The sequence below is a fragment of the Trachymyrmex cornetzi genome, unplaced genomic scaffold (genome assembly GCF_001594075.2).
Source record: "Trachymyrmex cornetzi isolate Tcor2-1 unplaced genomic scaffold, Tcor1.1 scaffold58, whole genome shotgun sequence".
Taxonomy (NCBI): Eukaryota; Metazoa; Arthropoda; class Insecta; order Hymenoptera; family Formicidae; genus Trachymyrmex; species Trachymyrmex cornetzi.
Window position 1 is genome coordinate 710,923 of NW_017299893.1, and position 22,821 is coordinate 733,743.

Sequence of the window (22,821 nt, forward strand, 5' to 3'; positions counted from 1 at the left end):
TGAAGTTCATTTGTAAAAGATGTAACTTACGTTTGAGACAGGAATGAATCGATAAACTTAATATCCGAAATGCTAGATACTTAGTGATTTCTTAGTCCATCATTTTTTTTTTAACTATTTACTTATATCCTTTTTCCCGAAATGTCGAAATCAATACGAAAATCCAATTTGAAAATCCTATATTTTTATAAAATTGTATCCTGATGTGTGCGTTTATTTCCTTTATTTATCCTCTAATTCAGGCCTGTCCAATTTGAGCTTTGGAGCCAAAATGCAAAGCCAACGATGCAAAAAAATTCAATGTAGAGAGATGTATAAAATTTCGAGGATTGTAAAGTGTTGATGATTTGTACCTAAGTGACGCTTATCAACAGTTTATAGTTTCTAAAATCTTACATTGAATTTTGTTATGTCGATGGCTTTGCATTTTGGTTCCGGAGCTTAAATTGGACAGGCCTGCTCTAATTGTAGTTTTACTTGGACGCAGGTTCCTCGAATATAGTCGCGAATTCAGCTAATTCTTATTGATTACGACTTATCATTAATATATATTTAGCGGAACGATTTCACCCGAGTGGGTTACCACAATCGTCAAGCGACGATGAGGACAACGACGAGGACGATGACAAGTAGGATGACAAGATTTCTGGCAAGCCTATCCGGTGGTTAGGTGGAGTCCTTAGTTCCATTGGTTGCCTGAAGCCTTGTCCAAGTCTCGCCGAGTGCTTTTGCGAAGTGATCGTCAACTACGCAAAGAATGCTTAAGACGGGTCCAGGCTAAGACGAAGCTAAGACAAGACTGGATCCAGATTAGTCCAGCTTGGACCATGAAAGATATTATCATTCAAGGCCGGTCCATGTTGAATCCAGAATGTCTATTTTATCTTTTACGGGACATATGTTTAATATCTGTCTGTATTTACCACTCAGGCCAGTTTCCTTGTCCGTAGTAGTGGCGTTGAAGACGGCCGCGTACTTTTTCGGACCCAGAGACCGCTTGAAATGCTCATCGATCGCGGGATCACTAACGTAAACGCCACCCGTCGTCCTGATAATGGTCCTCTGTCCGCCCGAAGCCGTGGTAGACGTTGTTGTCGACGTCATAGCGGAGTCCTCGATTGTGATACCTGAAAAAAGGTGGATAAGTCTTTTTATCATATCTCAATCGCTGTACGTCAATCCTAATTAAACGTTATTTTCACCATTTTATCGATTAGATTAAAGAAATCTTATATATCATGAAAATGTCATAATGGTATATTATAATTATATTTTAGCTAATTATTTAAGTAATATTTTAATATTTTTAATATTTTAATATTTTTACGTAATATGAAAATTAATAAATTACAAAAGTAAATATTATTTTAAAAAAGGATTTTAAATGAAAAATATAAAAGTCATGAATATATGTAAGCAAATTAAGCGATTTTCAACAAAAAAATTAGAAAATCGCAACGTTCTCTTCAAAATAGATCTTTCAATTAGATTAAAGAAATATAATATAATATAATATCATTATTAAAATAATGGTAAAATAATAATGTTATATTTAATATTAATGACGTTTTAACTAATTACTTAAATAATATTTTACATGATCTATCAGATATATAAAATCACTATTATTTCTATAAAAAAATAAACTTCTACAAATTATAAATTTACTACACTACTATCATGATAAATGAATATCCGTTACAGCATTAATTCCGTCTGTAACTAATACGATCTATAACTAATACGATGATGAATGTTTTAGAAAAATAAACGTTAACATGCAAGGAATGTCACGTTTGCCATCGGGGGATTAACTGTATTTCCATTGAGAAATACTTTGCATCTGTACAGCATCCCGGTGCAGCATGCGGTGCATTGTCATAAAACACACCCTACACAGACACCCCTGACGACAATGGGGACTTAGAGGAGATGCCTAACGACGACTCGGTCAAAATAACCATTATTAGTCGAACCAAATCGGTAAAAATATTTCGAATAGTTTGAAACTCTAATGTAAGATCAGTTAAAGTGTAAGCAAATTTATTTTTTATATAAAATGTTTCATGTTATGTAATAACGGTAAAATTTAATTGTTTAAATCCGATTAGTTTACGTTATACTAGAATTCGAACGAACGAATATTTCGCTATCCATTTGCAGCTACAAATATTAATTCGCGGATTTTTAAATGTTTAGTATTTAATCGTTCCGTAATTATATCTTCATTTCGACATTAATATAAATATACAAATCACTTTACTTTATTCTTCTAAAAAGTTAAATGAAAATTAATAAAAATAATAACTTGCTAAAGAAAATATGAATTCAATTGAAATATCAATCTACTAATTTTTTCAATATTGAAACTTTATATTTCTCCGCATGAGTCGAAATTAATCTTCATTCGTTTGCAGTATAGAATTTTGTAACTTGACATAAGTTTCTCTGTTCGAGATTGAAACTCTGCAAGCTCGAAATTTTTCGTCAGTCACGTAAAACGTTGTCTTCCGTCAAAATTTTGACTTGAACTTTATTTTAATCGATATCAAAAAAGATATTAATTACATCTTTTTTCTTTTCAGAGATTAATCATTATTAACGACTGCTTACCAACTTGCGTCGTAGGAGGAACGATCACGCTCGGTCTGTTGTGGTGATTGTTCGTTCTCGACATGTCCAACGCTTCGCTCTGAATTGGATCTCTCCTACGGTCTTTACGCCAAGTGCTGCTTGGTTTTCGATGCAGATTCGTCACCTTCGATCTCTCCTCTGCAATATACGAAGACATCATTATGAACGACATTATTCCTTGAGATGGAAATTCTGAATGAGGAAAACAATCGGCTCTATCTGTCCAAATAAATATTCTAGATCAGGCCTATCCAAGTTCCGGAGCCAAAACGCAAAGTTATCGAAGCAAAAGAATACAATGTAAGATTTCAAGGACTATAAAGTATTGTTAAGCGTCATTCAGATGCGTATCAACACAATAATTTACAGTCCCCGAAATCTTACCCACATTGAATTTTTTGCATCGATGGCTTTGCCTTTTGGTTCCGGGGCTCAAATTGGACAGGGCTGTTCTAGATAGATCACGAAGAATTCTATTCGTTATCTCGATTAACTATTTTTTATTATACCGATCGCGTTTAATTTGCTATAGCAAGAATATCTACTTTACTAATGTTTCGTTCCGAGTTGGATTTACTCCGGACTTCCAACCTTTTCGTTTTAATTTAAGCGATATGTAGTGAGACAAGCTATGCCTTCGAGTAGTTAAACGAAATGTACGCATTGAACTTCCGAAGAAAACTAGCGTTTTCCCTGTCATTGTTGGGCTATAAAACGGAATGCGAGGAATGTCAATGTTATTCGGCAGTCATAAAGTGGGGATCTCGGTGGGGAGTAAAGAGAGGAACGAGAAACGTAAGGATGTGACTAGATTGGCTGTAAATATTTTCGTCTGATATTGTCCGTTTGGACAAGAGAATGTACAAGCAAAAGCGCTCCTATACATGAAAAGAATGAAATAGCAAGTTTGAGCTATACATTAACCATGCTATACCGAGCTTCGTTTATGTTCCGCAACTTTCGCTAGTAATGTAGCCAGCACATATATCTAGAATTCCTCTTTTACATCTATTTACCACACTTCGTGATGAGCAGCGTTATTGATCGAAATCTATCGGAAATCGCGAGGGTCGTCTCTATTTCCGTGCGGCGGGATATCTAAAATTGGAAAGTCAATCAAACGCGAGACAACTCTTTACGATCGATTGAGAAAGAGCGAAAAAATAAGGAGGATGAGAAAAAGGATAACGAAGGACGAAGGAAGAGAGAAGTAAAAACAAGTTCGGTTCTCAGGATGGGCAGGAAGTGCCTAATAGCCGTGAGAGGATCGTCAAGATGGCGAAACTGGTTTAGAGAGACGTGTACCGCAGGGAAAAGATGAATGGACCGTCGAGATGAACGGAAGCGGGACGGGAGGGTTGCCTCGAGAGTCAGTTAACTTCTCGATATGTGCCGCTGATAATTAACGAACGCGCACATGAGTCTCGTCCCTTTATGACTTCAAATCATAGGGCGATTCGACATTTCCGCTCCTGAAGCTATCTAGCAGCTAAATTAGGAAAGCCGAAAGTCCTTTTTAGTCCGTAAAACAAAATTTGATGAGAGGAACAAAGCACTCTTACGACATCGCTTGGCGTTCGACATATACCTTTAATTACATAATTTATAACGCGGTATATTTCGTTAATAATACTTTATTATTTTTAGCATTAGCCTGTAATTGCCAATCATAAAATCGAATACTAAAATGGAAAATTGAAGAGTCGAATTCCAAGCGAGATCGTGCCATAAAATTATTTGCGTAAATTTGCGAATCTTAAAGCAATTCCGAAAAATGCGATGTGCGACAACAATTATTATCAAAATTTTCATCTTAAAATATTTGGAATTAATTTGCGGGAATCCTTGTTTAGAGAAAATGTCGGAAATTGCTGCAATTGCTTTATTTCAATATTTTAATTTTCAAATTGACCAATGTAGGATGAAAGACGTGAATAAGTCTATAATTTCAATATAATACATTGAGATAAAAAAATTATTGCAATTACCATAATTTATAGTCATTTTCAATATCAATTATATCATTATTTAATAAAACCATAAAAATAATTATTATTACTAACATTATATCAGTAATAACTATAAAAATGGAGCTCTCTCCTAATCATAATTATTTTACCATGCAATCATAGTCACAAATACCAAATATTTTTCTCTCTCTCAGTAAATATACCATTAGATACCAAGTCAAATAGTAATAAGATATATGTATTTACATTTTGGTGAGTACATTCCAACAAAATTTTTCATCGATAAAATCCATTTCAAGTTGAATATTTGTATTATTGTTCATATTTCTGGAATGTAACATATGTACAGAATCTTAGCATGCTTAAAATGTCTGTCATTTTGGAATGAATGGTATTCCTTTCAACTCGAAAACTACTCAAGTTAATTTACATCTTGCGTTAACAAAAATCGACTGTAAACTAGGCATAAACATTTTGAAGTATCGTATATATTGTATATCATACTATTCAATTTCTGTCAAACAAATCCGATTAACGACGCAAAAAAAAAAACATTGTAATTCGTTTTCACTAAAAAATGTTAATTTTAGAGTTAAAATAAAACTTTTTTTATAATAAGCTTTTCTTATTCGTTTTCTATTCGTTTTAAGTCTATTCGACTCCACCCATTTAGTTTTTTCACCGCGCTTTACAAAATGACATACCTTCCGGTTTGCAAGGCAGTCGGAGGCTATCGACATTAAGCCACGGCTGCCAGAGATGCCTCCTCTTGCATGGGAGCTCCATTTTATTGGTCTTGGGAGCATTAATGGCCAAGTTAAACGGCGGGATCGTGCTCTCACGAGATAGGTACAGAATACTTGAGCACAAGGCGAAAATTTAATTCATTCCTAAACGCACTATATTTTTTTTCTGCGAGGGTTCAGTCTATCACCACACGTTCTTCATCTTTAGTAATATTACAGCACAATTTAGACTAATTTTTACAACGATGTATGTATAGTTTTCGATTAAAATATCCATCACACAACGTAATAACGCGCACAATTGAAACAAATGATGACGAAGGTGTGTAAATAGTTAAAAAAAAATTCAATTGACGATATTTCTGATAAAACAAGTTATCTTCGTTGATAATACACGATTATCTGTAATTAAAAGCTGCTTGAACTAAGCGTTCCTTGTTCTATAAAATTTCTCACAAACAAATCATAGTTAGCGACGCATTGCGATTCCACTCTCGCACAAATCTCGATCGAAGTTTCCCAAACGATGTATGCGCCCATCGTTTGACCGACAATATAATACTTTAAATAATCACTAAATAGTTAACAAAAACTATTCTTAGATGTAACTTTCGGTACACTTCATTATTTCCATCCTCGAAATGAAAAATCCGCGCGCTAATTCCATTCAAAATCTCATTCTCGTGAAGATTCGTTTCTGCAGAGAGAGAACTGTGTAATTTCCCTTCTCTTTTTCAAAATTTTTTTTATTTTCCGGACATTTTTCTGTTTTAGTATCACAGCTACTTCTGAGAATCGATACAATTATTGTTTCTTCCGCTCGTGGGTAGACAATCACGTTAACGACGTAAGACAATCGACACATCAGAGAAAAGACTGCGGAATCGCCATAGAGCTGGAGAATCGAAAGAACTCAGGAAAAAAGGGAAGATGCGGCAAACGAGGAAATTCGAAAACCGCGAGATGTGGAAAACAAATTAAGCGGCACGCAAAAACACCCGAACACTTATAACGAAACAGTCATTTAACGCAATTGCGAGGTGCGCACAATGCGGAGGAACGACGGCGACAAGGATGAAAATGGCGACGACGCGAGGAGAGAAGCCGCGAGATCCCCTAAAAAAAAAAAGCTCGTCCCTCAAAGGCGCACTCGCGGTTTCGTGAATGCGCCACTCACGACTGTCTTAAGATTCATTCATTCATCCGCCGCCTCGACTCCGCTGTCCGCCGCCACCCTTCTCCCCGTGCAACACGTGGGATAGAAGGAGGTTGCCTTTTACACGTACACACGCATACGTGCGCAATGCTGGCACCCGTGCGAGCGTCGTACACCGAGGGTATCCTGCATGGATACGACGAGAATTAAGCGTGTATTTATAAGGTACTATAAGCGCGCGCGCTCGGCTGGAAGCCAACTCGTCTCTTTTCTCGCTTTCTCTTTCTCTCGGCATCTCCCTCTCTATCTCTTTCTCTCTTTCCCTTTTTACCAGGTAGACACGATATACTGGGTGTGCAGAGACTAAGGACAGTATTCCTAGTTTATTCTTATGTTAAGATCATCTTAAGTATTGTCTTAACCCTTACCGTGTACTATATACAATTTGGTGTCTCATCCATACTATCAAGGGTCACTAGAATCTCTTCGTTTTTTCACCTCTTCAAAATAATTCAAAAAATCTCTAAAAATTCACCAACATACTTTCAACTTACTAGAATAAATATTGACTCTTTATTTTGGAAAATAACAAAATGTAGTATAAAACAATATAAAAATGTAGTATAATTTATAATTACCGAAAGACTCAAAGAAACTTGCACGAACAGGAATCGCTCGGTCACTATAGTTATCCAATTGGTACCGAGGGGGGAACCGCTTAATGTAATTGTGGGACAGAATCCTCGAAATTCATTATAAAATTGATATCAAATCTCTATGTATAATCCGATAATTACATATGCAACCACAAGAAATCATTGTATAATATTAAATAAAATCGTATATTTTACCAAATTACTTCATAGTAGTGAAAAAAATTATTTGTAATCAGATGAAATCTGTGGGACAATATTTCAGCTAGTGGTTACCCCCTCGATTGGTACGGTAAGGGTTAAGATGCTAATACAGCCTTCTGATTGGCTTATGACATAAGTATAGTCTTAAGATGTCATAAGCCAATCGGAAGGCTGTATTAGTATCTTAAGATAATACTTAAGATGATCTTAACATAAGAATAAACTAGGAATACTGTCCTTAGTCTATACTTAAGACAGTTTCAAATACAATGGGCTTTCTACAATAAGTCATTACCTAAGCTTTAAGTCTCAAGCTGCGAGAAACAAGACCAATCATTGTCGATTATTCTTCTCACATTCGATTGTGATTGATTAATTTCTTACAACTTAAGACTTAAAACTTAGGTAATAGCTTATTGTAGAAAGCCCATAAGAATCGACTATGAATACCGACCTTATGACATCTTAAGGCTGTACTTAAGAACTGTCTTAAATATAAAACCTGACTATGGCCGGTATTCATAGTCGATTCTTATTTCAAGACCGTCTTAAGTAATGTCTTAAGTCGCTAATGCGGCCCTCTGATTGGTTCATGGACATCTTAAGACTGTACTTAAGACGGTCTTAAATATAATATCTGACTATGAATACCGGCCCAAAAATTCGCATATATGTATATATCCTTTAATCACTTAAGACTCGATAAAATGGACTTAACGCGCTTGATATATTTCTTCCTTTTAATGAAACACTCTAAGCCAAGTTAAACTAAAAACCGCGCGAGTATTCGCAGTTTTTTTTAAAAGTTGCATATATACTGGATGCGTTCCATTTGGTGCTCACAGGGCTTATCAGCATCATTTGTCCTTTTTTAAACATTTAATAAACAAGGATGAACGAATTCCAAGAGCGAACAGCAAATTGAACGTAGCCCATATATGGCTTGTTTCAAGAAAGTCAATGAAGAAAAACGTTCTGAGAAATTTACACGTTGCAGATGTGGTTATTAAGTGATAAAAATACGACGGAAAGTAAAAGTCGTTAAATTAAAGGCCAATTTTAATAGTCGACAACTCTCATGAATTCCCTTTTTCTAATTTATAAAGATAAAAATTACATTGACTGGATTTAAAATTAAATTAGTTTGAGTTACAAAGTCTGGTTTTAATTTCTATAATACATCGATTTACATGGGTTTAGAATTAAACTAATTCGAAAGAGAGACGTGCGATAGTTCTGCACGACCCTGTATATGCGCGATGCAACCGATGCATCGATGCGATGCACGCGCGAATGCGTCGAATGGATGATAGCGTGCGTTTATTTTAACCCTTTCGATATCCACGTATGATCAGCGCGTATCATGCATCGAGTTTCATTGATTCGAATGTAAAAAAAAAGAAAAGAAAAAAGGGGGAAAGAAACACTGTTCCTTTATACATATAATTTTGTCCCTGCAATTCTGATCTTTTTACAGGATATCATTGTGCATTTTATCAGAAAAAAATACACATATAAGATATTTTCAAAATTCATAAGTCAAGATAATGCAACCGTGAAATATTAAATTTAATGGAGGCATTAATAATAATTTTTATTTACATATTTTGTAGTGATATTATTTATACATATACTGATTTTTGTAATTGCACTAAATATAACTTGCGATGTTATGTCGATCGTAATTCAATGCTAGTTTGTTCGTGCACATGATTTACATCATTTGCATTATTCTGTATTCATTATTCAAGAAACAGAATACGAACCGTATAAAATATGTATATGCAACTTAGGGTTAAGCAGTCATGGCACACTCTAACTTCCTGATAAAACATATCGGTCTAAACGAAAGACGTTCGCTCCGCCGAAGAATACAAAAAAATTCGAGATCAGCAAATGCATTCGCGCGCGATTCGCATCGAGCTGAACACGTGTACTTAATCTGCAAATACGTGGAATTGAAACTATAAACGGCACCTATGCGAAATCGTGACACTTGCAAGTACTGCGTGTGTTCTTAAGTCGACTAGAATTCAGTTAATACAACGAATAAATAAGAGATCATCTTATTTTTAATTAATTACAATCTAGTCAAATTAATATTCTTTTAATCTCAAAGACAGCCGATATTATCTCGAATTGGAGAGAATAACAAAAAATATTATATAAATTATATTTATATAGTTAAAATATTATATGTATAAATTATACGTATTTATATAATTATAATTATATAAATACATAATAAAGAAAGGCTCAAATAATTCAAATAAAATAAAATATAATCAGAAGAGCTACGAGCCAAAGCGAAACAAATTTTAAATACATATAATTTATACATATAATTGATATAATATTTAAATTATCGCTCCTTTACTCCATAAGTGACACAGCTAAAAAAAACATGAGTTTCAAATTATTATCGTAAATGAGTTAAGTAAACATTACTCTATCAATCATCGAAAGTATTTTTTTTTTTTCATTTTTACACACTAAGTACCTCGCTAACTCTTCTTTTTTACTTTTTTTTAACTCAAAGGATTATTTTTTTAAATCTATGAATATAAAATTATGTTACAATTATAAAATTATTTTCTAAAATTTATGAAACAAAAATGATAAAAATGACATTTGTTAACAAAATGACATTTCATGTTAAGAATATACTATTCTTCTTGTCGATATTATATGATTAGTCAATAATTTAAAATGATAATTAATTTAATTAATTTAATAACTTAATAAAAATATTGTATTCTAACTAAAACTCGTATTCGCCTGCGCTCCTAATTTCACCATTCGCGCAGAACGTTCGGGTCATTTTGCTAAGAGGATTTCGTAAGGCGGACAGCTGAATACAAAGCAAAGAATGCGATTGCTCACCCGCGATCGCACGATCGATTCCATGTAAAAACGATTGCGCGGCTTGTGACAGTATGTTACGATCGCGAATTTATGTCAGGTAATAGCACGTTGCATTATAACTCGGCGCCCGCGATAATAATAGCGATACCCACGGCGATCCAACTTGCATACGAACGAGCCTTCGTTAATGTCGTCGTGCACGCGCGTGAAATATAGAATGACTATTGAACAAATTATGCGAGGAATGCCGACGGCATGTCGAGTAGTTTTGTCGTCGTTTCTGAGGTCTGTGCATTCCATGAGAATTTGATCGCGTTGCGTTTCATTGTCAAGTTATGTCTTTATACCCCATTCCCATCAAACATTAATATTTTCCGGATGAGAAATGGACGGTAAAGTAGAAGAAATGAGTTTCCCCGAGAAAGATCAAAGAAAAATTAAATAGATGAGGCATGGAAAAGGCACGAAAAAGGCGTGAAAGAATTTCTGTGAATGACAATATGATAGAACGAGTCCTACTGAAATGATTCATTCGAAAAATGCTTTTTGTTTCTACTGCCCGAAAATTTAAGCCTATTGTACAATGTGCTTTTTGTTTTCTGTTTTTTGCTTTTTGCTATTTTTTACATCTTGTCTTTTTGTTTTTTATCCGGTTTTTGTTTTATGTCGATCGAGATAAAAGTTAATGAATTTTGAAAGAAACAAGAAATACAATTGTCGATAAAATGATTGCAAAAAGAAAAAAAGCAAGAGGTAAAAAGTAAGAAACAGGAAACAAAAAGCACATTGTAGAATAGGCTTTATGTGTTTGAAATACTTTTTATATTTTTTCTCATCGAACCTCGTTTTTTAGATAGAGTCATCAGGGAATAATAAAATCTCCGAGTTCTTAATGTTTTGAGGAGACGTAGCCATAAATTATTGCTTGCGAAATCGCCAATAATCTCGCAATATTCGGTGAACTATAAGATAAGAGAGAAGAAAACTATATTTTTGTATGTGTTCTTATAACGATGAGAAAAACATTCTCCTTACAGAAATTTAAGTGATTATTTATTTTAATCACTGTTGTACTTTTAATACTCAAAGTAATTAATAATTTACCTTTCAGAATACTTAAATAATTGGTATATAAATACCTAAAATTACTGCAAAATTTTAGAGGACAATAATTGTCGTTTAACGTGTGATTTTTTAATCAAATTTTCTTGGAACACTTTGTACTATCATTCCTCATATTATCGAGAGAGTCAAAGTCCGCAGAAAGAAAAAAAGTTTGGTAATACCAAAAATAAAATTTTTGTAATAGCTACCTAAAAGATTTAACCAAATATTTTAGTTAATATAATCAAACATAATCCTTACGATTTTACTGTCTGGTGATACTAAATTTTTGTAAGAATAAAATTACGTTTGGTTATATTAACCAAAACATTTGGTTAAACCTACTTTAGGTAGCCGTTTATACCAAACTGGTTTTTCTAATTTTAAAATAAGTCGCGAAATAAAATTCCAAGAGGTATAAACTGACCTTGCATCATTGTCGCTGCTCTGGAAAGGACGTCCAAGGCACTCTCGACGGCAGACATATCTTCTTTCGTTCGTTCCGTCCGTTCAAACTTTCCTTCTCTTTTCCCTCTATTCTCCTCCCCTCGCGTGCCACCCCCGCGCGAAATTCGCGCGCACCCTCACAATACTTCGTGGATCCTCAAATCTTCTTTTCACAGAAGATATCCCCTTCCTCGTTGTCGTTTTTCTAACAAGGATACGTCGTTCTTGGCCCGTCTGCGCTTCCACGTTGCAAATTCGGACGCTCTGTATAGGGACAAAAGTCGAACTTTAACTGTTTGGGCCTTCCTCGCGGCTGAAGGCGGCGCAAATAAAGTAAAACGGGGATTAAAAAACGTGACATTGTCTGTGGAATGCGGACCCCTCACCATCGGCGCCCCCCTCTCGTGGGAGGACCCCCACCCCCCGCGGCACTCCTCTCGCGGAACCTCTTCTCGCGCGGCGTATCTAGCAATGGAATCGACACGTTCGCGTTCATACACTGATTGTGAGAGAAAAGATATAGTATTGGTAACAAAAAAAGAGAATTATTCACAAATGGCCGATTATTATTGAATTACTTTGTTAAAATTACGAAATACAATATTTTTTTGTAAGATAAACAAAATTTTTTTTATTTAACAGTACAAATTTTATTTGATTACTCACGTTTTGTAAATACCAATGTAAAATTTGGTTGCCATTACAAAATAAGTATTCTTTTAGTAATTTCAACAAAATAATTCACTATGGTAGGGCAAGAAGTGTTTCGCGGAGCTATCAGAGATGGCGTGTCTTCTCATAAAAGAAATTCAACGTTTATCTCTATAAAGCCGAGACGATTAGAGACTAATCTCGTGGACTTCTCGGTTCTCACCACATCATGATCAATCATGGTAACTATTTTTTCAGAGCGATTAGTAATCTCAATTGCTCTAAATCTATATATATTTTTGCTAAACTAAGAAAATTCAAAAACACCAAACAATAATCACTCTGTAGAAAGTGAGAGATATTTATATATTATTCATTTTGTTCCGATAACAAAATGTTCTAATCACAAAAGATCTATAAACATCATACAAAAGAGTTTTTAAATGATCAGTTTAGTTAATAAATTCAACAAATTAATATTGTGGTAACCAATGGTTTGATTGATCGTATATCAACAAATAGTTTTTGTGTCAGTAACAAAACTTCGGTTATTGGTACAAAACATTTCTCTCAGTGTATGGCACGTTAACACCGATTGATAATCACTTTAATAAATTTTAATTAGATGTTACAACGTTATCGCTACAATTTTCAGTCACTTATTGTCGGTGGAATTTAAAATTCTTCCTTGTTAAAAAAATATTGTAGGCATTAATAATTTTCAAATTATAAGCGATTATTAGCCTGTTTTTGTATTAAATTTAATGATATTTAAATTATGTACATAATTACCTAGAATTCTAATTAAGACTGACTGATTTTTCTAACAAAAAACGTGATACAATTCGAGTTTAATTGCTACAAAGTATACAAAAATAATTTAAATACAGTCACAAGATTAAAATAGTCATTAAAATGATAGCTTATTGCTACATCGGTTGCTAGTCTAATAGCTGAGAAAACTCGTCAACGAAGAAAATTGCTATAAGAAAAAACAGTTATTTAATTGTTTCATATCCATTTCTTCTGATAGTTCTCACATTTCTCTTGAGTTACAAAAATTGAAAATTGTACAATCATCACGTTCTTCTCAAGTTACAGAAATTGAAATTTGTACATCAAAATCCCCAAAAAAATTCCAGAACAATGAAATAAACTTTCAAGTATGTGATTTATTAATTAACAATGAATAGAGTATTAATGTACACTTAACATCAAAAGATAACGTTATCGGAGCTATTATTTATCATTTAACCATATTGACATTCTATTATGATATATGATACACAAATAGAACATCAAATAAAGTCTATGTAATAATTATTAGATAAAACTTTTTCCATTAATATAGATAGAACTTTTGACATAATTTGGGAAGAAGGTGTTTGATGAAGAATCTATGTTTTAAAATATGTTCGATATGATTTAGAAAAATACATTAACAAATCTTGGTCAAACATTTTGCAAATATAAACAACTTACAATTTTCTTGTATGATAAATTTATACGATAAATTTACAATTTTTTCGTTAAGTGCCATAAATTTAGAGATATTCAATTTAATTGATGATTTGTTTCTGCTATAATATACTTTATATGACACACGTTAACTAGAATGTTAAACAAGGTCTACGTGAAGGTACGTGACAATCAGATATGCACTGAAAAAAATATCCTAAATTTCAATAAATATTTATTTGATATTTTATAGTACGTACCAGCTAAATATTTATTAAATATAAAAATATCTTTATTTGGTACAAAAAACATTAATTTGATTTAACAATCACTTCTTTTTATTAAGTAAATATTTATTTATTGTAAGTAAATGTTTAGTTGGCAGTATTCAAATAAATATTTATTTAAATGTAGGCTATTTTTTTCTCAGTGTGGTAATTGAACTTCTTCCACCGATAGACAAAACAAAAGAAATCAATAAATAGCAAGTAGAACAATCGAATTCGAAATGTGTTAATTAACGTTAAGATACATTTAACGTCTGTAACACTTTACCTATTGATGTCTATAAAATCCATATTAACTAAAAGGCATTAATTAATTTCAAGAAACCAAAATGACATAAAAAAAAGAGTGAATACAATAAATAGATTTTTGTAATAACAATAATCCAAATTTGCAAATGTAACATAAAGAAAACCCATGTCAACTCCGAAAACAGTTTGTTCAAACATATTTCACAAATATTCTATAAAATATGTAACATTATAATTTTCTCGCATGAAAACTTTTTATAATTTTTTTGTTAAGTCTTGAATTTAAAAATATTATTCAATTTAATATTTTTAATAACGATTAGTTAATTTCTACTTTTTATAAGTCTTCTCTCTAATATTAAACATTTTTTTTAAAAAAAAAAAAGAAAATCTGATAGGATTGTTTTCGCCTTGCGCTTTAATATTTTATGAAGAGTAAAAGGGATGATATTTTCGATTTTAAAAATGAAAAGGAAGGTTCATGGCTGGTTTAAAGCCATTGCTATCTTAATCGCGACCTCTCTCATTCCTTCTCATCCTCCTCGCATGCTTTTCCTGCTTCTTGCAACACTACCGTACGGTCGACATCACGATTTCATCATAACAATATAAACAACCTTTTATCCAGCTTCCTGCCGCTTTGCGCGATTTGCTCTTTCCGGTATTTTGGCTTTCCTTTCGTTCACTTTAAAGAACAGCGAATTTTGCATGAGTCGATAAAATAACCTTACTTCGCATCTCTCATTTTTCCTTTAATTAATTCAACTGTTCCTCATTAAAAATTCCTCATTAAAAATTAAAATATTCAATTTCCTCAAACTAAAATTATAAAATGAATAGATAATTCAAAACACGATTTACGATCTTAATTCCCAGATTACAAGATTAGACATTACAACTTAATTATGCCTTATATTATTAAATTTTTTTTAACAACTTCAACGATCATTTTGTTAGGTTATCATTAATTGTCATAGTTATTATACTTATACATATATGTTATATATGTCTGAATTTTTATATTTATAAATTTAAATTGTTTTTATTAATTTAAATTATCAACGTTCTTAAAACTCTTCGAGTTTATTTTTTTAAAGAAAATCTTTCGACCGAGAAGATACCGCCCGATTCCGCGCGTCGTTATATTTGTCGAGTTTCTTGAGTGATAAAGAGACGAGATAAGATTGAAAGGATGAATCTAGTTTACAAAGGCGCGCCGTTCCTCGGCCGTGCCTCTTCCTCTCAATTTTACGCGAGTGGTGCGCAGTGTAAACGTTTTATGAATCATGACAGCCGTCGTCAGTCGGCGTGCTATTTAAACGAAAGGACGGCCCGAATAAAGTGTATCGCGAACGCGAGAGTCGTTGCGCATAAATGCTACATCATTGTGCGAGAAATATTTGTAAATACAAATCGCTGTAAAAGCGTCGAAATTCGGAGGCGTAAACCTTTCAACGCACGTCGTATACGTGAAATTCAACTGTATAATCAACTTACAAATATTTTTACTTAGCTCCCTTTCTCGATTTCGAACAAAATTCCATTCGAGAACGAATCTGAGCACGTACTATGAAATTATTCGGAATGAATTCCAGTTGGAATCGTTCAATTATTTCCTAGATTTCTATTGTGTTTTCTAAGGAAAATGGAATAATTCCGATCGGAATCCATAGCGAACAGTTATATAATACGTGCCTTATCTTTCTATGATTTAACGATTTTTAATAAAACGACGAATAAGCTTCTGCTATTTCAATCAATTTGAAATATTTAATTTTGTTCAATTCTTTTTAATTGCAGTCATGTTTTGCCAAATAAAAGTACCACAAGAATTCATCTTTATATGTATATTATTTTTTGTTTCTCTTTTATTGTGAACTATTCTGTAATTTACAAAAATTATAAATGAGATAAATTATGATCCAATCAAAAATATTTAAAAAAATATAAAATTTAGAAAGGTGCAGATAATAAATCTCGATAGAATCAAATAGATTGGAACTGATTAAATGCTTTAGACGTTCGATTTTAAACAAATTTGAATTTTTATATAGATCAAAGTTACAACGAAAATTTAGAACATGTTCAATTCGATTATCGAGAGTGTTAAATTAATGGTGTGATCTATAGAAAGAACGGTGAATATTTGCACCTTTGACTAACGTCACGCACGCCGATCTAACCACTCGATCGACAGATTCCCACGTATTATCTTGACCAAATCAGATTCAATCGAATACGTATAGGGTGTTCCGAAGTTATTGTCTTTATAAAAAAAAAACACTCCAGAAGCCAAGCTGAAATGACACTATTAATATCAGAATAATAATTTTACATATAATATACAATATAATTTTCAAATAACGCATTTTAAGAATTTAAAATAATTTTCGGATTATGCATAAGGTAAAATTTTTGAATCAAAGCACCTTTTCTTGAAATAAATGACAACATTTGTGTTCTACTTGTTTAATACCGTAAAAATTTATGTATCCACAAATCTATCAGTTCATCACAAGCATCAAATTTCAAAATCTATTCTTTGTCTTTCTCTTTCTAAATCGAAGTTTAATTCTTCTCTCTCTCTCTCTCTCTCTCTCTCTCTCTCTCTCTCAATTAAAATTATTAAATTAAAATCAATTTGACTTGCATACTATATAAACCTGCTTCTTCGATAAAATTTTATAAAATATTCTTCAATAAGAAAATAAATTCTTGTTTTGAGAGTACATGATGAGTTTTTCTAAAATTTGTTGTATTAAGTATATTTTAAGACTATTACCAAGAAAAATATTTTTTGTTAAAGATGACCGTTACTTAAAATTTAAAAGAAAAATTAAACGGAACAATCACTTCTTTAACAATAGAATATTTTTCTATTGTAACGTTAATGTGCATAGTTTCTAAAAAAAATATACATGATACTAATAAAGATTTAATTGTCAGAATATTAAAAATCATAAATTAAGTTTTCATCTAGAGAAACCCCTGAGAAAATTTTCGTCCAAAAAATAAGTGATTTCGATCCGTCGAATAATTCGTACACCCTGTATATTCACAAACATATACATATATACGCACTGAATAGCACGTGGTATGCGGGCGATTTACACGCGACTGCTCGAGAACGCGAGAGCTCGAAACCACCGATCGAGATTTCTTGTCGAACGTTCTTGTTGACGAACTCATAAAAAAAACCGTCAATTCGAATGAAAATCATATAAGTTTACTTGTATATTTAAATTTCTCGTCTCAGCTGTCTCTTTGATTTTGCCCACATTTAGCCTCATTTTAGTAAAATACGCCAATATAATAAAACGTGAAACTAATTTTTATATAATTTGTACAAATGCATTTTATCGCAAAAAAGTAGAAAGAAAATTGAATAATAAATACGTGATGCTTTACGGTCGACTTCCTGGGAAAACAGGGAAAATGTCCAATGACAAAGTGATGCGATGACAAAGTATATAGATTTATAGCTTACACATCCGCGAAATGACAAATTGACTGTCATTCAAGAAAAACAATAACATCGCAGTACATATGTGACAGCGTGAATCGTAAGAATCTCAAGAATTTATATAGAATGACAAAAAAGCATGGTAAAATTTCAGAAATGAACGGAACGTGCGAAAGCGTGCTAACAAAGAAATTTTCAAGAAGAAAGGTTTGTTTGATTATTGCAAACCAACATTCCACTGCGTTGCAACAACTTTTGCCTAAACAAAGATCAGCACTTGAGAAAAGTTCGACGAACCCGATGGAATTCCAAACGCGAGCGCGTTCCTCGGAATTTTTACGCGCCGACGCGCGAACGAAACGTCAAGCGAGTTAATCGTCTCTCTTCTATTCGCCGTAATACGAACGTTGCATTTCTACCGAAACGTAGGAACGTTAAAAATATGCGACAAACATGAAGGCGAAATAAAAATGCTTTTGCATGAAGAAATATTATAATTTATTGTATTCCAAAAAAGAAATAAAGATTAATATTTAAAATCAAAAAAGAAAAAAAAATTAAATAAATCTTATACTTCATAAGAAATTTTTCGCTAAAACTCAACAGGACGATAGCCAAGAAATATCCACATTTAGAAGGACAAAGTCTGATGTTTTCGTATATTTAATGTTTCATAAATGTCATCATATCTGCTGCACTTTTTAAATTTCTAAATTTTGTGTACTTGCGAAAATAAGTTTAAGGAAAGAGCGGGAAAGAGGAAAGAATAGATAATAAGAGCGAATGTATTTTATTCCAAATGTTAATTAGAAATAAAGAAAAAATTATTTAAATATTTTGTATCTCTGATATGATTTCATGACGAGTTTTCTATTAAAACTTATCATGTAATCAAATCAGATATTTCATTTGCAAAAGAAGGTAGGCAAGAACATTTATCTTGATTAAAAAGAGAACAAAGTCCGATGTATTTCCGCTTTAATGTATTTCCGATTCAATGTCATAAATATCAATACGTCTGTAGTCTACACTTTCTAAATTTCCAAATCTCATTTACAAAAGTCGCAATTTCAGGGAAGAAGAAAGAATGATAACAAACAAATATATTTTATTCCAGATATTATTAAAAGTAAAGCAAAGAAGTTAATTAAATATCGATACGCCTTCATGATGAACTTTCTACTAAAACATTCGCAGGAGAAGGTAGCCAAGAAACATCTACCTTCGGAAGAGAACAAAGCCCGGTGCTCCCGTAGATTTAATCTCTTATAAATATCATCTGGTGCACTTTCTAATTTCCAAATTTGGTGTGCAAATACTTGCAAAAATCACAATGACGTTTCATTCAAAAAGACGTTTACTTTCATTTCGAAGAAAACAAACTCCAGTGATTCTATAAATTTAACTTTCCATGAATCATGTAATATAATTTTCTAATCTTTCCTAATCTTTAAATTTTCAAATTTGGTGTTCTTACAAAAATCACAATTTCAGAAAGAATAAAAAAATATAATATAATATATCTTGTTTCATGTGTTGTGTTGTTAAAAATAACAAAAATAAATTATTTAAATATTTGATCCAATTTCATGAGTTTTCTTCTAAAACACTCGACAGGAAGGTAGTTAAGAAACATTTATCTTTAATTAAAATTTTGCAAATTCAATCTCTCATCAATTCTTCCACGTCTAATTCCTAAATTTCTAAATTTTGTGCATTTGCAAAAAGCGCGCTAATGTTTATTTTTACTAATAAGTAGATTAACTTTAATCTTGGTTTAATTCACTTTTTATTTGCTTTTAATTTCAAGAATTAAAAACAGATAAGTTAAACCGAGATGAAAGTTAATCTACATTAGTATAAATGAATATCAGAGAGATAAAATTAAAAAGACGATAGTAAAACAGTAAGAAGATACAGGAAGGTGATGTGAATGCGGTAAATAAATTGTGCACGAATCATTATATAGTCATAATTCTTGCATTCGCAAAAATCGCGCGTCCAAAAATCATACCAGTCCCGACAAAGGGCCGAATAAAATTCCGCGGCGGAATTTCAACCATCGTGTTCTTTAAGCACGATTTTAAAAAATGCCAATATTTCGCACAATCTCCATAACGCCATGGAATTTGGATTTCATGATACGTACGAGGCACGTGCGGGTATGTCGTGCTGAGTTTCTCTCGTCGTTTCTCCTAAGCCAGCACCAGACTGCATATAACTCGCGATTCGTTAATCATATGATATTTACGAATAGCGCGAATAAGCAGATTCGTCGAGTTCGCACTTATACTGTCCACCATCCATGCAGTTCTACTATAAGCTCAGCGATTTGTTAATGACATCAAAAAGGGCGCAAACCATTGCATTGAGAGAAAAATATATTACACTAAATTTCAATAAGTATAATATTTCAGCGCACAGTTCAAGAGACTACAAATGTGGTATATAAATTTACATGGAATTATTTAAAGCACTAACAATAAAATTCGGTTTCGATCGGTATAGGCATTGTTTCTTACTCATTATTTAATAAATATTTGTTTAAATACCAATTAAATATTTACTAAATGTAAACATATATTTATTTGGTACGAGAACCATTAAATTGATTTAATTATGACTTTTTATCATTTAGTAAATATTTATTTTCTGTAAATATTATATTATAATACTATTCAAATAATTAGTTATTAAAATTTAGTACATTTTCCTGTCTGTGTAAGAATCAGCCAATTTGTGTGATTCGTATGTAAAACTGCAAACGATGAAGCACGAATTGTAATAATGTAGACGATTATGCCCGTTTCTACCAATCTAATCTCGATTCAATTAACTCTTCATCTTTTTCTAGTTTTAAGAATTAAAAAAGAGTAAAGGATAATTTAAACCGAGATTAAAGTCAACCTACATTGGTAGAAACGCACACAAGACTTATTTATTATTTATCTTTCTTCTAATTCTAAGAATTAAAAAACTCACTGTTTACTCTAAGAAATTCTTAGAATTAGGAAAAGATTAATAAGTTAAACCGTAAGTTTAAAGTTAATTTTATATTTATAGAACTGGGATCTACACTGCAAATTGAAATGTACGGTAATAATACTATAATAATACCTACTATAATAATAAGTACCTTGATGTGATTTAATTGACACGTTTGAATGTACAAATCCATTTTTCTACGTAATATCGTATTATCTTTACGGAAAATTAAATCACATTCATATATAAAGGTACTTATTAGTAGTATGATTACACACTTGGATTTGCAGAAAATTATCGTGGTAAACGCAATGAATTTCTCAGCGTAAAAATCGCTGCGAAATTTCGAGACGCGAAACAACACTCTTCGGAAGTGTCGTCCTCGATTGACTTTTTCAGAATAATTTCGTAAAGGCGAATTCGTTCGCTGTGGTGGAAATCGTGTACCTGCTGCGAAATTCCTTTGGCAAATCAGCAAATGCGACGGTGAGAATTTTCGATGTATATATGTCTTTCTTTCTTTCTCTCTCTATCTCTCTCTTTCTCTCTCTTTTTCTCCCCCACCCCCTCTCGCTCTCTCTCTCTCTCTCTCTCTCTTTCTCTCTCTCTCGGAAACGGCCAATCACCCCGCGAACGCACGAGGCGGTTTTTTTCGAACCTCCGAATCGCCGATGGTTCAAAGTTCACGAAGTAAAAACCGTCGACGACGACGGGTCGGGCGCGCTACTCCGAGCGATCGTCGCGGTCGGCGCCACCGCCGCGCGGCGCGTCTCTCGACGTTCGCGGGGAATCAATAGAGGAATGCGGCGTAGCGTAGAAGAATGCAAAAAGAGACGAGAAAAAGGGAGGAGTAAAAAAGAGGAGAAAACAAGCGCGAGAGAGAGAGAGAAAGAGAGAGCGAGAGGGCGAGAAAGACAGAGAGAAAACGACGACGCGTAAACGCGCGGCATTCCTCGGAGAGGACGTGCGCCGGCACGTCGTTTATTCCCGCCGCGTCGCTTTTATTTTGACAGTCCGTGTGCGGGCATTCGCATTGCGCGCGCGGGCGCACGCCGTTTCACGCGTGTGCGTATTAGATGCTTTTATTTTTTTTCTTACTCACCCGTGGACTCGTCGCTCCCCGACGTCGCTCCGCGTAGCCCCGCGACTGTGCGCCGCACCTGCGAAAAATACGCGAGTTTCACGCGGCGACAGTTCTCGACTTCTTGCGTTCTTGCCCCACCGGGGTCCGTAGTCCGCCGTCACCGCGCGCTCTGACACCCGGGTGAACGCGATGTCGAGATCGCGTACGGCACTTCACGTCGTCGGCGCGTCGTGCCGCGGCCGGTTATCCGTACCCATTGAAAACCACGAAAATCTAATGGTATGCGGGCGGGTGGACGCGCGCGCGCGGCACGGCCCGTTTGACACGACAGGCAGCCTCGGCTATTCGTCCTCATCCCTCCCCACTCCCGCCCTCCTTCACCCGCGCCTATACCCGCCTTACGCCCCTACCCTCGCCCGCGTGCGCTCGAGCATTACGCCGGAATGCACGGTATGCGGGCCGACCGCCGCGCCGCTACGGCAGGATCGCCAAGCTCCCCGCGGCGGCCGCAGCCTTGTAAATACGCCAGCGCGGCTCTGTCGTTGCGAACGAGGACGCATTTTTTTTTGCGCACGCGCAAAAGTAGTTTTAAGATTCGAAGTAGCGTACGTAGCTCGTGGGAATATAATGGTACCGTCAGGGCCCATATTAGGGCCATGAAAAAAAATATTGAAAATGAAATGTGATGCTTGTTATTTCTGAACCATTTTTTACCAACGTAAATTAACTTTAATTTTGTGTTAATTTATTCTTTATCTTTTTCTAATTCTTAGAAAAGATAAAAGAATAAAGTAAAATCTGATTAAAATTAATTTATTATTGACTAGAAATAAACGTCTATTAATGCAGATTAATTTTAATTTTG

The 22,821-nt window shown here is 33.7% G+C and overlaps 1 protein-coding gene across 3 annotated transcripts; it reads right to left on the minus strand.

Annotated features, from left to right (window-relative positions):
* Positions 1-75: 75 nt before the first annotated feature.
* Positions 76-22,475, minus strand: LOC108766403 (transcription cofactor vestigial-like protein 4). Of its 3 annotated transcripts, none has more exons than XM_018515681.1 (5): positions 21,975-22,475; positions 11,760-12,043; positions 2,614-2,772; positions 924-1,127; positions 77-746 (listed from the first exon to the last, which is right to left on the minus strand). In XM_018515681.1, exons 2-5 carry the CDS (start codon positions 11,815-11,817, stop codon positions 667-669), a joined length of 501 nt encoding a protein of 166 aa, XP_018371183.1. In that variant the 5' UTR covers positions 11,818-12,043; positions 21,975-22,475; the 3' UTR covers positions 77-666. The 3 variants fall into 3 exon arrangements, with proteins under 3 accessions (XP_018371182.1, XP_018371183.1, XP_018371184.1); XM_018515682.1 differs by lacking the exon at positions 21,975-22,475 and adding an exon at positions 21,320-21,618; XM_018515680.1 differs by lacking the exons at positions 11,760-12,043; positions 21,975-22,475 and adding an exon at positions 5,309-5,594 and having other exon boundaries at positions 76-746.
* Between the last annotated feature and the right edge of the window lie 346 nt (positions 22,476-22,821).